Here is a 13,628-nt window from a genome sequence, read left to right on the forward strand (position 1 = left end):
TCACTGCGTGTTGGTTGATGGCCTCCAGCTCTTCTCCTCTCGTCTCAGCCACAGCCAGCTTGATGCCCGTTCAGCTGCTTGGCTCAGTCTCTGAATAGCCACTTGTCTCTCCCTGCCAGTAGTTCCTACTGCTGTCATCAGCCTGTGCACGGACTGCGAACAGAACCCTCTAACGCCAACTTCCAAGGGAAATAGCCAAGTACGCCAGCCTTGTTGCTTGCACAGATCCATGAGTTCTGTGTACTTTGCCTTCTTCCGCTCGTAAGCCTCTTCACATTTTGCTTCCCATGGTACTGTCAGCTCTATGGTGACGAGCTTCTTTCCTGTCTCTGACCACAGTACAATATCTGGTCGTAGGGTCGTCTGAACCACGTTTGGGAAAACAAGCCTTCTACCAAGTTCAACTTCCATCTTCCAGTCTCTCGTGCCATCAAGAATTGATGCTTTTGTTGGTTTCTGTATCTTCATGGTCTCACCCGATTTGACGAAAGCGATGTGCCCATGGCAGGGGTAACTACCACGTTCCTTCTTTCGTTCCTTCTCTAGCCAGTCAGCCAACTCTCTGAGGACCAAGCCATGCCTCCATCTATATCTTCCCTGTGTCAGTGCTGTAGTACAAGATGACAGGGCATGCTCTAGGGTGCCTACTCTGTCACACAGGCTGCATTTTGGATCTTCTGCGAGTCCCCATCGGCACAAGTTCGCTGGGGATAGGAGTAGGTCAAAGACAGACCTGAAAAGAAAGGAAAACCCAAAAGGCTCATACTTCCAGATGTCTCCCAAGGGCAACTTCCTGTCTGCGGTTTCCCATGTGGTACATGCTCCCTGCGCTCCCATTTCTACAGCCCTTGCTTTTCTGGCATTTTCTTCTGCTCTCCTGACCTCAGACTGGATCATCGCACGCCTCTCTTTCTGGTCTGATCGGCTCCACAGTACCACCTTTCTCGCACCAATTCCTTCACGTCCAACAGCAGTCACTCCGACAATATCTTTGTGCTTGAGCGCGTTCTCTGCCTGGCTCACAGACTCTGTCGCTGACCATTACCTGCTCATTCGGGTTTGGATCTCTGCCTCCCGGATGAGCTCATCCGGAGAGTCCCTCAAGGTGGTGTTTTTCCCAGGCCATTTTAGCGTGGCGAAAAGCCACGCCGCCCTCCCGGATCGCCACGCTGCCCTTTTCAAAGGCAAATTTCGCCACGCGCCTTTCTTTTCAAAGGCAAATTTTGCCACGCGCCCTTATCGATAACATCTTTATTGCCTTATGATCTAACTTGGTCTGCAAAATCAGCGTCCTTGATTGTCTGTGACGCTCCGACTGTGCTTGATTTACTCGAGAGGCGTCAACGTCTAATCGACTATATTATTTGAGCAGATTAAATATATAACAGTGCTCGATTTATAGGTAGACTGCTCCAAAGCTGTGAATAAGTCATGCATGAATAAACCCCGTGTCAGTATCAATCGATAATGCCAGAGGCTATGTTATACCAAGCGCACTTTTCGGTCGGCAATGTGTACTCCTCCACGATAAAATCTTTACTTCGGAGACTTTTGATGAAAAACTCGACGTTTTTCTCGTTGCAATTGTGCATTGCATGCATTATTCAGTTATATCAAAACATATATGTTTACGCATAATAACATTTAAAAACACAAACAAATTTATTCTTTATTGCTTTTGTCTTTAAGATAATTAGATCTAATTATTGAACTAATTACTGAGACGTATACTAATTTAACACAAGGGACAAAATTGTCACAAAACCAGGTTTTCATTGTGAAAATAAATCTGATAAAGGGAGAAAACTCAAACTGAACTTTTGAAATGAACAAACAAAATTAACCCCCTTTGTAAGTTTTTTTTTTTTTAAATCTATTTTTAGTCATGGCGATCTTGACATTGGAGATATTGACGTGATTCTTTCGTGCGATACACCGTCCCATGATGGTGAACAAATGTGCCAAATGATTTTAAAATCTCACAATGAATGACATAGTTATGGCCAGGACAAGCTCATTTATGGCCATTTTTGACCTTTGAACTCAAAGTGTGACCTTGACCTTGGAGATATCGACGTAATTATTTCTCGCGACACACCGTCCAATGATGGTGAACAAATGTGCCAAATGATTTTAAAATCTGACAATGAACGACATAGTTATGGCCCGGACAAGCTTGTTCCGCCAGCCCGCCAGCCAGCCAGCCCGCCAGCCAGCCCGCCCGCATTCGCCAATCTAATAACCAGTTTTTTCCTTCGAAAAACCTGGTTAAAAATGCGAATCGCGTATACTATTTAACGTTGCTATGCGCACCTGTCGCTTACATCATTTGACATTTGAACAACATGGCTGACTATACAGAATTAAATTGCGACTCGGCAAAAATGGCAAATAACGTCGTAAACGATCGAATTAACAATGGAGATTATACATTAAGAAAAAATAAATAAAATGTCTGTGATAATCAACGATGCATAAAAATGTTTCAGATAGCAACAACATTATTTATTTATTTGTAATCTACTTGGTGGATGTATGTCACGAAAACAAGTGTTTGCATATTGTTAGCAATCAATTTACTCGCAATGTTATTTTAAACATCTGGCAAGATTATTGTTAGAAAATGGGATAAGACAAACATGGTTTCATTTATATGTTAGTGGATCTTTTTATAATCAGATTCATATGCATATATTGCTTTATTATGTTTGTCGTGCTGTACATTTTATTGAAACAGCATAAAACTTAAATGTACATTGCAAGGTAAATACATTAATATAAATCATAGTAAGTTAATACATCAATTACCATTAAATGTGCTTGTTTATAGTTATTTTTTCCACAACTGCTTCAGATGCGATTACATGTTGCCCCGTAATTCAGGTATTCAGGGAACGTTTTTGCCCTTTTTTGCCTAAACTGCGCGCTAAAATGCCCTTTTTGAAAGTAATGCCCCTTTGCCCTCCTGGGAAAAACACTACAAGGTCAATACAAGTCTTGCTTTTGCTGTCTTGAACTCTTCTACCAGTGAAGATAGCGGGAGCTGTAACTTGTTGCTCCTCCCGTGGAGTCCAATACTGGTAAAGCTGGGTGGAACTCCTAGCCACTTCCTGAGGTGTCAACTAATGGTTCTCTCCAGGGCTTCCACTGTTGTGCTGGGTACCTCATAAAGCATCAACGGCAAGATTAGTCTTGGGAGCAGTGCGTGCTTGTAGAGCCAAGCTTTGAACTTGCCGGGTAGTCCGCAGCGGTCTATCTTCTTGAGACCCTACTCTACCTGTTCCTCTAACTTCTCGACATTGTGGCGATCTTGTAGGCTTGAATCAAACCACTTGCCCAGGCATTTAATTGGACTTGTCACTATAGAAGGAATCTCTTCGTTCTGTACGTGGAGTTTGAACCACTCTGTTGCCTGTCCTTTCTTTATGACGAGAGATCTGGATTTTGTGTAATTCAAAAATTGCTTATAGTCATCCCTGTTACCAAACTTTTTTAATTTATGTAGTTAAGAATCACGTGACTTAATTTCAGGGCTCAACACTTACAGTGGTCCGTTGACCCGGGGTCAGTAAAAAATAGGGAGGACCAGTGAAACTAGAAATTTGGTTGATCCGTCTGACCAGTTAAAAATCCTGGCCAGCTTATTGTGAAATACTGGTGGAAAGCCGTTTTCATCAATAAAACAACTTTATATGTTAATAATAAACCGATAATTTCATCATTATTTTATGGGCCGACTGGAGACCGGGATAAAAATAGCAACATATTGGAAATTTCAATATTTCTAGATGCCGGGAGACAAAAACCTGTTGTCGCATAAAAAAATCGATTTGCAATCAGCAAATGTCACCCGAAAATGTCTCCTGACTTCGCTGTGATCGATACAATAATTAACATAAAATTCTAATAGTTCGGATCGAGAAATGAACAAAATGGTATTTATTATGTTGAAAAAGCAGCAATAATCAGCATTTTATCGATCTTAATACCATCAGAATATACTTTGTTTACAGTAAGAATTTATACTTTTAGGGCACCGAATAATGTTTTGATATTGCGGGACAGTAAACGTGCGTATTTTCAAGATAACATGTTTTCGCGATGTGAAATTTCATTCCGGGGGTGGTTGAACCTACGCCTCAAAAACCAAAAACTAATGAAGAGAAGCTTAAAGTACAGCAAAAATATGAAAGGGATATTGAGATAGTTTAGTAGATAGTATATAATAGTTTTATTTTTATAAATGCACAATACATTGTGGATAGTCCGGAAAGTAAGTTGAAATTTAGGCAAAATAACAGAGAAATTGTAAGACCACTTGAAATCTTGAAGGACCAGTTATTTCTGAAAGCTGGTGGTCCTTTGGGTCAGTAGGTACCATCCTCTAAGATTTCTGAATTTAGCAATGGCTCAGACTTAGATTTTAAACGGACTTCCTTTACAGGTGCAACAGTATCTAAAATACTTAAAAAGATCTGTTTAAATTAGTTCCAAGAAGAATTTACACTTGTCTTTATAAGAGCTGTTTATTTTGTTTCTATACGATTTTTGATTTAACTAACAGTAAAAAAAACATAATGAGTGGGATTCCTACATGTAATGTATATTTTGTATTTAGGTTTTTAATAATGAAACCAAAAATTATATTATTTATTATTTTATATTCATTTTTTATTTAAATTGATTTTTTGCTGACGATTTGAAGACGAGTGCAATATTTATTGGGACTCCTATTTTTGCCTTTTGGACTCATACTTTTTTCAAGTAAGGAGTCCGTGGACTCCTGTTTTAAAATTTCATACGCATGCGCTCACACGCACTTCATCACCGTTTTTTGTGTACAAGTAATTTGTTTATGCCGACTTGCACGTTGCGGCAAATACAACGAAAATGCTTTCGTCCATGATAACTAAGAGAACAAGATAAGGAAACGTGGATTGTGGAGGATAGAATATACATCAAATATAATAAACAAGCTATACAATATCAATGTGCTCATCAGGCATTGAAGAATCCACTCGACCGCTCGCATATGCGAGTGAAATTGACGGTCGGGCGAGTAAAGTTTGTTAAATACTCGACCGACCAGGCGAGTGCTGTTTTTCAAGTTGAGAAATATCAATTCAGTTCCAGAACTCCTGCCACATTGATGCAAATTGCGAACAATTTTTCTAACGAACAAAAAATAGGTTAAGTACACAAAGAAATTGCACTTTTGTTTTTACAATGAAAACATGACGTCACAGGAACAGTAAAAATAATTCTCGAAATCGGCTGTACTCTTTTGGTATCTGACAGTGTTCTTAGCTAATCAATTAAAAGTGAGAAAAAAAAAAGTTAAATTGGTCATTCCGTGAAGAATAAAATTTCATTTTAATGTTATTTACAGGGCCCTCAATCTATCAAATCTGCCGCCGACTTTCCGCTGCAGTCCCCCACCTGAAAAGTATATTTTTTCCCCCTCAGAAAATGTAAAAAAAAATCCCCAACAAGAAATGTGGTTGTCAGAAACACTATGTCCACTTCTGCGCCGCTTTGATTTTTTTTTTGACCTTTGACCTTAAAGGATGACCTTGACCTTTCACCACTCAAAATGTGCGACTCCACGAGATACACATGCATGCCAAATATCAAGTTGGTATCTTCAGTATTGCAAAAGTATTCATAAAATGAGCGATTTTGGCCACAAATATTTGACCTCTGACTTTGAAGGTTGACCTTGACCTTTCTCCACTCAAAATGTGCGGCTCCATGAGATACCCATGCATGCCAAATATCAAGTTGCTATCTCCAATATTGTAAAAGTATTCATAAAATGAGCAATTTTGGCCACATATGTTTGACCTCTGACCTTGAAGGATGACCTTGACCTTTCACCACTCAAAATGTGCAGCTCCATGAAATACACATGCATGCCAAATATCAAGTTGCTATCTTGAATATTGAAATACTGCAAAAGTGTACATTAAATGAGCGATTTTGACCCATATATTTGACCCTTGACCTTGAAGGATGACCTTGACCTTTCACCACTCAAAATGTGCAGCTCCATGAGCAGTGATTTTTTTTGCTTTAATTTGTTACAGCCTGTGCCTTTTGAATTGGGAAAATTAGCGCGATAAACCGTGAAATTGGGAAAAATAGCGCGATAAACCATAAAATTGGGAAAAATGAAGCATTATAAATAGGATTATAAGTAACAGAAGTGATATTGTTTTTAAGTGCATGTTAAGGGAGTTTTCTAGAAAAGGAGTCTGGTCAAATTGGGTTTTTTTTTATCAATAAAAGTGGCAAGTTTGGGAATGATTTATGAACAAAAATGACTAAATTCAAGTTATATATTTTGTAAGATGTTTAAAAAATAAAGTTGAGACCTAGATTTAAGAAATCATAATTAAGTTATATGAGACTTAATTATAAAAAAAAAAAAAAATTTGGGGGTAAATTTTGGTCAGAATTTTGGGAAAAAACGTGTATTTTTGCGATTGGGAAGCAGCCGAAATTCGGCTGTAAATTTGAGCAAAAAAAATCACTGATGAGATACACATGCATGCCAAATATCAAGTTGCTATCTTCAATATTGCAAACGTACTCATAAAATGAGCGATTTTGGCCACATATATTTGACCTCTGACCTTGAAGGATGACCTTGACCTTGATCTTTCACCACTCAAAATGTGCAGCTCCATGAGATACACATGCATGCCAAATATCAAGTTGCTATATTGAATATTGAAATACTGCAAAAGTGTACTTTAAATGAGCGATTTTGACCCATATAATTGACCTTTGACCTTGAAGGATGACCTTGACCTTGACCCATCACCACTCAAAATGTGCAGCTCCATGAGATACATATGCATGCCAAATATCAAATTGCTATCTTCAATATAGCAATAGTTATTGCAAATGTTAAAGTTGGCGCACACCAAATTGTGACCAATAGTGCTGCAACAATATACCGGTATATGAGTATATATCGCAATACGCAATCCGCATATTGTATTGCGATACGATTTTCATCATACCGGTACGAAAATTTTACAAAAATTCATACACATTCCGTCCAGAAAAGCCATCCGAAATAACGATATCAAGGTTTTACGTAAAAATAGCATTCTAAAATGTGTATTATACGGAGTAGCTTTGTTACATGGGAGCCAGAGCTCCAGATAAGGGCCGTACAGCCGTACATACGGCTTTTTCATGAAGGTTTACGCATTTATTTTTATAAACTGTACGTACAATTACGACTTGAATATTCCTTATACGCATTTACGAAAAAAATCTGGCCGTACCAATACGTCCGCGTCAGCGCGGCGTGATTTGTTGGTCTCTAACCTAACGGCGCCTTTTCGTTTATTTAAATTAACGAGAAGTTGTATACTGGGTTCGGTATTTTATCATACCACCGCATTGATATCTGCCTGATATAACGTTGCCTGATATATTTTTTTATATCATGGTCAACAGGAAGTTTTAATATCAGTCAATGTTTGGAGTTACGTGGGATTTGCAATAAAGTCAACAATTTCTATCAACATTAATTAGGTTCAACAAAACAAACAATTTGATACCAAGAACGCATATATTTTATTCTAGTTTAAAGTCATAAATCACAAAAACGTTTATGTTTTTAAAAAATAACCACAACCCGCACTACAAAGTTAAATGACGTCATCAATGGGACAATAAGTATTAAATATCGATATAGTCATTGCACTCGCAAGTGTTGCACAGAAAGTCAAGGCAAATGATAACTGTATGCTAATCCTCAACGTTTTAACAAACGAATTAACACGCTTATGTCAATATTAACAACATCATCAAAATGTCAATTTCAATACACATCTCCAAAATGGCGTCTCCAAACTATTCGGTGAAGTGTGTTCTTCGATAAATTTGTCGCTGCAGTCCATTCCTGATCTCCAATTCAAGACGTTTATAATTAAAGCCGGTGTACTCTTCTCATTCGTAGTGCAAACAACTTTTTTCTCTATACGATGTTTAAAATAAGCGACTATTCGTGTCGTCTTTTCGAACGCCGTTGCGACATTTATGTCAACGTGTAAAAGCGGGATCAGCAAAATCAGCGGGAATCCGTACATTTTAAATATAAAAAATGGATTGTTTTGCAGATTTTTAGAAACATGTATGATAAACAGAAAAACAGATTACTGTCCCATTGTTTTGTAATATATCAGGCTCGACACGAATAAAATAATGGCTCGGCAAACCAGGCCGTTATATTATTCTAAGCCTTGCCTGATATATTACAAAAAGCTGGGACAGTAACCTGTTATTCTCTTTATTGTCTATTCTGTCGCGTGATTTCTGGTTACTTGTTAACCCGTCAAAAAATATGTCTGCGCGCAAGGAGGGCCGGCTAAACCGAAATAATTTAATAAAACACACTTTGTTGTCCTACAATGGCTACATACGGTCGTCTTACCATCCTGACATTCAATCTGTAAACCCAGGAAAGACATTCTCGCCCCGATATTAAACAATTTGATTGCATCGGTGGCTAAAAATGTGGCTTTGACATTTAACTGCGAAAGCAATTATTCTTTTGAGATGAGACAGTGACATTTGTGTTCATTAACTTAGCTTACTAGTTGGCTTGTGTTTTCTTGTAAAGAAAAATGATTTAAATGAAGAACTAGTATTTAGTCATGAGTTTTAATGTGTAGTTGTATTTGCATCATAATTTTGAATGGACAACCTAATAAAGTAACTGTTTAAGAAGCTAAGTATATTAATTATAATTGCTGCAAATGTTTCTATAAAGGCAGTTATACACCCTCAGGGAACAAAAATTCCACTCGTCCGCTCGTATTGACGAGTGAAATCTTGAAAGGACGAGTGAATTTCCCTAAAGCTCTCGTCCTGCAGGACGTTTGAAAAAAACTGATATACAGCAGGTGTGCGTTGTTATGCGAGATTGTGTCCCGAGTAAATATTGGCTTTTTGGTGTTAACTTGCGCTTCCATGTTGACAGGGAACCATCCGACTGCTTTCACTACATAAGTATTGATTTTTAAAGGATTATTTTACCGGAAAGACGATTTTAAACCAGTCTGAATTTCGTCTGAAAAAATGTCGGACATACGAGCGTTCTTTAAAGGGGGCGGGGACGATGTTCAAACGTCCGAAACGTTAAGCACGCGAGCATTAGAAAAAAGGAAATTTCAGCAGTCGGCGTAGCATAATAACAAACTTTCGCGAACTGTCCAAAATGTGTGGTTTGATAAATATTCATGGGGCCTTTGAAATCTTTATTTCACACATATTTGAAGGACGAGTGTATGTGTTTGCAGGACGAGTAAAAATTTTAATGCACTGGTCCTGCAGGACGAGTGCAGTTTAGAAATATTTTTGTCCCCTGACCCTTCAATATTCAAGAACACGGGTAGTACAGTACTACCTGTATTTTTGGATATGGTAGTACAAGTACTAATTGATTTTCAGCGTTACTCCTTGTCTTTTTGTCAGTGGCAGTACTGTTACTAATTTCACAAATCCTTATCTGGAGCTCTGATGGAAGCATTCTTTCGATGCTTTTGAACAGATTATCGTTAAATTAATTGCGCACAACTGTGAATGTTTCGTTCGATTCTGAATTGAGCATTTTTAATTTGTAATCCGAATTTCGGAAACACACTTCCAAATTTTAATGCTTACGCGACAATAAAAAAATATCGTCAAATAAAAAGTGCTTTATCCTTTGTCTCAATAAAAAACGCGCAAAAATTATGCAGACATGTAGAAGGTCACATGGAAAGTATGGCTGTATTTTGTGTTGTATAAAAATGGGAACATCACATCAGGCGAATTACGCGTGTTCAGTGAAAACAAAAACGTCCCAGTAGGACGTTATTTCATCACATCTTTAAATAGTAACAAATGCCATAATGTTTTTGATACTTAAGAAAATTTGCAAATGTTTGTGTTTCTTGTTATTCTTGAGCACATTTATAGTAAATATTTACGAGAATTTGTTTTAAAACTGAAGTATACGGGATTATCGGGTAATTGGCGAGTTATAATTCTAGTACAAGTTAGCAATATATTGCGATACGGGTTTTTGTACTAACAATATATTGCAATACGTTATTTGGCGTATTGTTGCAGCACTACAAACCAACCAACAGACCAACCAACAGACAGGGCAAAAACAATATGTCCCCCTGTATATACTGGTGGACATAAAAATCACTGATTTATAGTTGAAAATTGACTCCCAATATATAACGGTCCGTTATATTGCTTTGTCCAATATAGGCTTGTTTCCGGTTACCCAACCGACCCTGTTTTTTAACCGCCGACTCAAAAACAATTTTTGTTATCCGCATCCGAATTTAATGTCCGAAATTTACGCAACTGCGGAAAGCGTCTGAATCGTTCAGAACTGTTATTTTTGTTAATGTTTTGTTTCATTTACATTTATTCTAATCAATAAATGCTTTATTCAAAATGCAGTCTTTAGTGCTTTATTCAAAATGCGGTCTTTAGTTTTCAAAGAATATTTATTTGTACAGTAATTTACAGATAAAGACAAAAGCTTTTTCTGTTATATGTACAAATCCGCGTCCGAATTTTATGTCCGTAATTTACGCAACTGCGGAAAGCGTCTGAATCGTTCAGAACTGTTATTTTTGTTAATGTTTTGTTTCATTTACATTTATTCTAGTCAATAAATGCTTTATTCAAAATGCAGTCTTTAGTTTTCAAAAAATATTTATTTGTACAATAATTTACAGATAAAGACAATCTGGATCAAACATCTTCTTGTTAAGAACTATATTTGAAAGTTAGTACTAAGTCATCATGCATTTCACACTGCTGATTCCGGAAAATAATGACATTCTCATCGAGTTAAATATTCAATTTAGTGTTGTGGTAAGAAAAAAAAAGCCTACCTACCAACCCACATTTTAATTAGATTACAGTGTACTGTTATATAGATTGAGTTAAGTTAAAGTCCACTCATCTGTCCTATAGATAGTCCCATATATAGAAACATATATGTTTATAACAATTAAACACAGTTGTTGTTTTTTTAAATAAAAATCCCCCATTTACAAAAAATTCCTCCTCCTAAGGGCTGCGTACCCCTTCCCCCAAAGTAGTGTGAGGGCGCTGCTGTAAACATACATGCCATAATTTTTCAGACCAATTCCGGGACATTGAGTTAAGTTGTCCGGGACTTTTGCCGATTTTCCGGGACATGTAAAAAATGTAGCGATATTTATAGACATATGCATTTTTGGTACGTTTTTTTTGTTTCGCATCGTTAATTGCAAAAGTTCGAAAGCCTATCCGAAATACACTGGATCTATTAACGTCAAATTTAACATTACTACTTCCGTTACTAGATACAAGCCACGTGTTTTCAGTGTAAGCGTTCTAAACATAGATGGTGACGTCACTGCGTTATTGTTATTAAAGACCGGTGTGTAACGCGTAGTTGTTGATACGCCTTTATTCATTTATAACATTTATATAATAAAAAATACAACAATACAGTACCGTTTGATCGTCAACTCAAATCAATTCACAATACATACAATCAATAACAATAAAACAAATACAACAAAACAGTACCGGTAGACCGTCAACTTAAAATCCGGACAGTCAGATGTGTGAACAACTATCCTTTGCCCTTACGCAGCGGGAAATAATGACGTAGTAGATTAAAGTCAATTAACAACCACATTAAACAATGCCGCCTTTTCGGTTTGACTGCGAACGTGAGACAATCGATATGATAACAGGACCCCTGTTAATTGATCGATTTTGACACGTAGCGTAGTGTGCCTATTCGGGTAGGCATTGTCATGGAGACGCTGCAGATATACACAGATTCGAGGTGCAGTTAAGCCTAAGATAAGGTACATGTATATATGGATTTTGTCAATTCCGGGACATTTGACAGATTTCCGGGACAGCGGGACATTTGACAGATTTCCGGGACTGTCCCGGACAATCCGGGACGTATGGCATGTATGTGTAAATATCAATAAAAAAAATACTACATAACTGGTTAATTTATAATACTTCTTATATTTAATTAAAAATAAACAGAAACAATAATTATTAATTAACATAATAATCAAGCGTGTCTTTCAGTAAAAGTTTGTATGACATATTAAAACTCAGCATCGAAAAGGGTTCTATTTTAAAATATCTGCAAGGTGGTTGAGACAGGGAACAGAAAGAAAGTTCATCAAAACGAGAAGCGGAAAGTGTTAAGAAAAGGAAATGGGTGCAGAAGCGTAAGGAAAGCAAATTAAAATCCATCAGATTATGTAGTTAATTTGTTTGCAGTTTAGTGTCACTATGTTACGTAGGTTAAAAAGGTTCTGGTTAATCATAACTATAAAGATAGATATATATATATATTTTTTAATGCAGTGCAATAGATTGAAGGGATTGGATTGTCAGGCCTAATCGCCCTGCAGGGAGAGTGGCTCTGGACAAATTCTTCAATGCCTGCTCATCTTGTGATTTTTTCTTAATTTCATAGTATAAATATCAATGTGCTCATCTTGTGATTTTTTTTATATTTATTATTGAAAAATAAACTTAAATATAGTTCTGTAAGAGAAGAAACACACTTATCATAAATGAAAACAAATAAAGGGAGATCACTCCAATTCGTGTTTTATTTGTGACTTTTTTATTGTATTGATAATAAAAGAAAGCGTTATGGCTGATATATAATATAAAATCCCATTCCACATTGTATTTCATTATATACTGATAGGGCACTTATCTACTTATTTGAGGCTACATTTTATTATTGGCTCACCTCGTAGAAAAGTTCTTCGTTGCCCGCCATTACAGGAAATTGCCGAAGCAACCGGCCTCTGCAAGGTGGCGCTGAGTTAAGATGGCTGCGCCCATGGTTTTTCGGTTGTCAAAGAGGTAATTTCGGGCCATGGTTTATTACGTTTGTTTACTTTTATTAAGAAAATGCTGGAATTCATTTATGCTTTACATAATCACTATTAACTGTAATAAAATAAAATTTTATCATGCAAGTTTATAACATTTTAAATTTTGCCCCTCCCACTGTCAACTGAGGACACAACTGTGAACTGATGCCAGATGATAACAAGGTTCAAAGATCACATGCACATGTTAAAAGCTTCTTTTTGACAATGCATTGTGGTTATGTATCAACTTCAAATATTGTTATAACAATGCAACACAATTGGTAACAGTCTGATGTAAGAGAATTTTGCTTAAATTGGTAAGAGTTTAGCCTATTTAACTAATATAAATATTCTATTGATAATATTGATAGCAATAAGTTGCAGTGCTAGTTTATATCACAGGGACCTTTTACAAAAACACTATGTATAGTATAAATATATACACGGCAGGGTTTTACGGGACGCGATATTCTGCGTCAAATACGCATAAAATGCCAGTCAGGACCCGTCATATTTGTTAATTTGCATCACATGGGACGCACACTCATTTTGACATATTTGTTCTATTAATATCAAGAAGACACTCTGAAAGACAACTGCATAACGTAATTTTCTAGAAGGATGTACCAGTTGTCTCGCTTGTTGATTTATCGACCAATCTAGTTATCGAGCACCTGCTGTTGCTAG

At 37.0% G+C, this 13,628-nt stretch overlaps 2 protein-coding genes across 4 annotated transcripts in view; one reads left to right on the plus strand and one right to left on the minus strand.

Annotated features, from left to right (window-relative positions):
• LOC127846152 (uncharacterized) lies at nt 1-12,844 on the minus strand. The gene is made up of 4 exons (XM_052377328.1): nt 12,815-12,844; nt 3,278-3,382; nt 3,026-3,110; nt 1-1,034 (listed from the first exon to the last, which is right to left on the minus strand). Exons 1-4 carry the CDS (start codon nt 12,842-12,844, stop codon nt 1-3), a joined length of 1,254 nt encoding a protein of 417 aa, XP_052233288.1.
• Nucleotides 12,763-13,628, plus strand: part of LOC127844507 (enoyl-CoA delta isomerase 2-like) — a 20,333-nt gene continuing 19,467 nt past the window's right edge. The window contains exon 1 of one of the 3 annotated variants that reach the window (XM_052374774.1): nt 12,763-12,930. In XM_052374774.1, the coding sequence (XP_052230734.1) occupies nt 12,896-12,930 (35 nt within the window). In that variant the 5' untranslated portion in view covers nt 12,763-12,895. Of the gene's footprint in view, nt 12,931-13,092; nt 13,259-13,628 lie in introns of those variants that run through there. The other 2 variants (XM_052374775.1, XM_052374776.1) reach the window with 2 other exon arrangements.

Source organism: Dreissena polymorpha, chromosome 9, assembly GCF_020536995.1.
Source record: "Dreissena polymorpha isolate Duluth1 chromosome 9, UMN_Dpol_1.0, whole genome shotgun sequence".
In the NCBI taxonomy this organism is placed as follows: Eukaryota; Metazoa; Mollusca; class Bivalvia; order Myida; family Dreissenidae; genus Dreissena; species Dreissena polymorpha.

Coding starts and splice junctions, on each gene's coding strand:
- LOC127846152 (XM_052377328.1), bottom strand. CDS start 12,844: ATGGCGGGCAACGAAGAACTTTTCTACGAG. Junction 3,383..12,814: donor ACGAAGAACTTTTCTACGAG/GTGAGCCAATAA, acceptor CTCCACGTACAG/AACGAAGAGATTCCTTCTAT. Junction 1,035..3,025: donor AGCTCCCGCTATCTTCACTG/GTAGAAGAGTTC, acceptor GGTAATGGTCAG/CGACAGAGTCTGTGAGCCAG.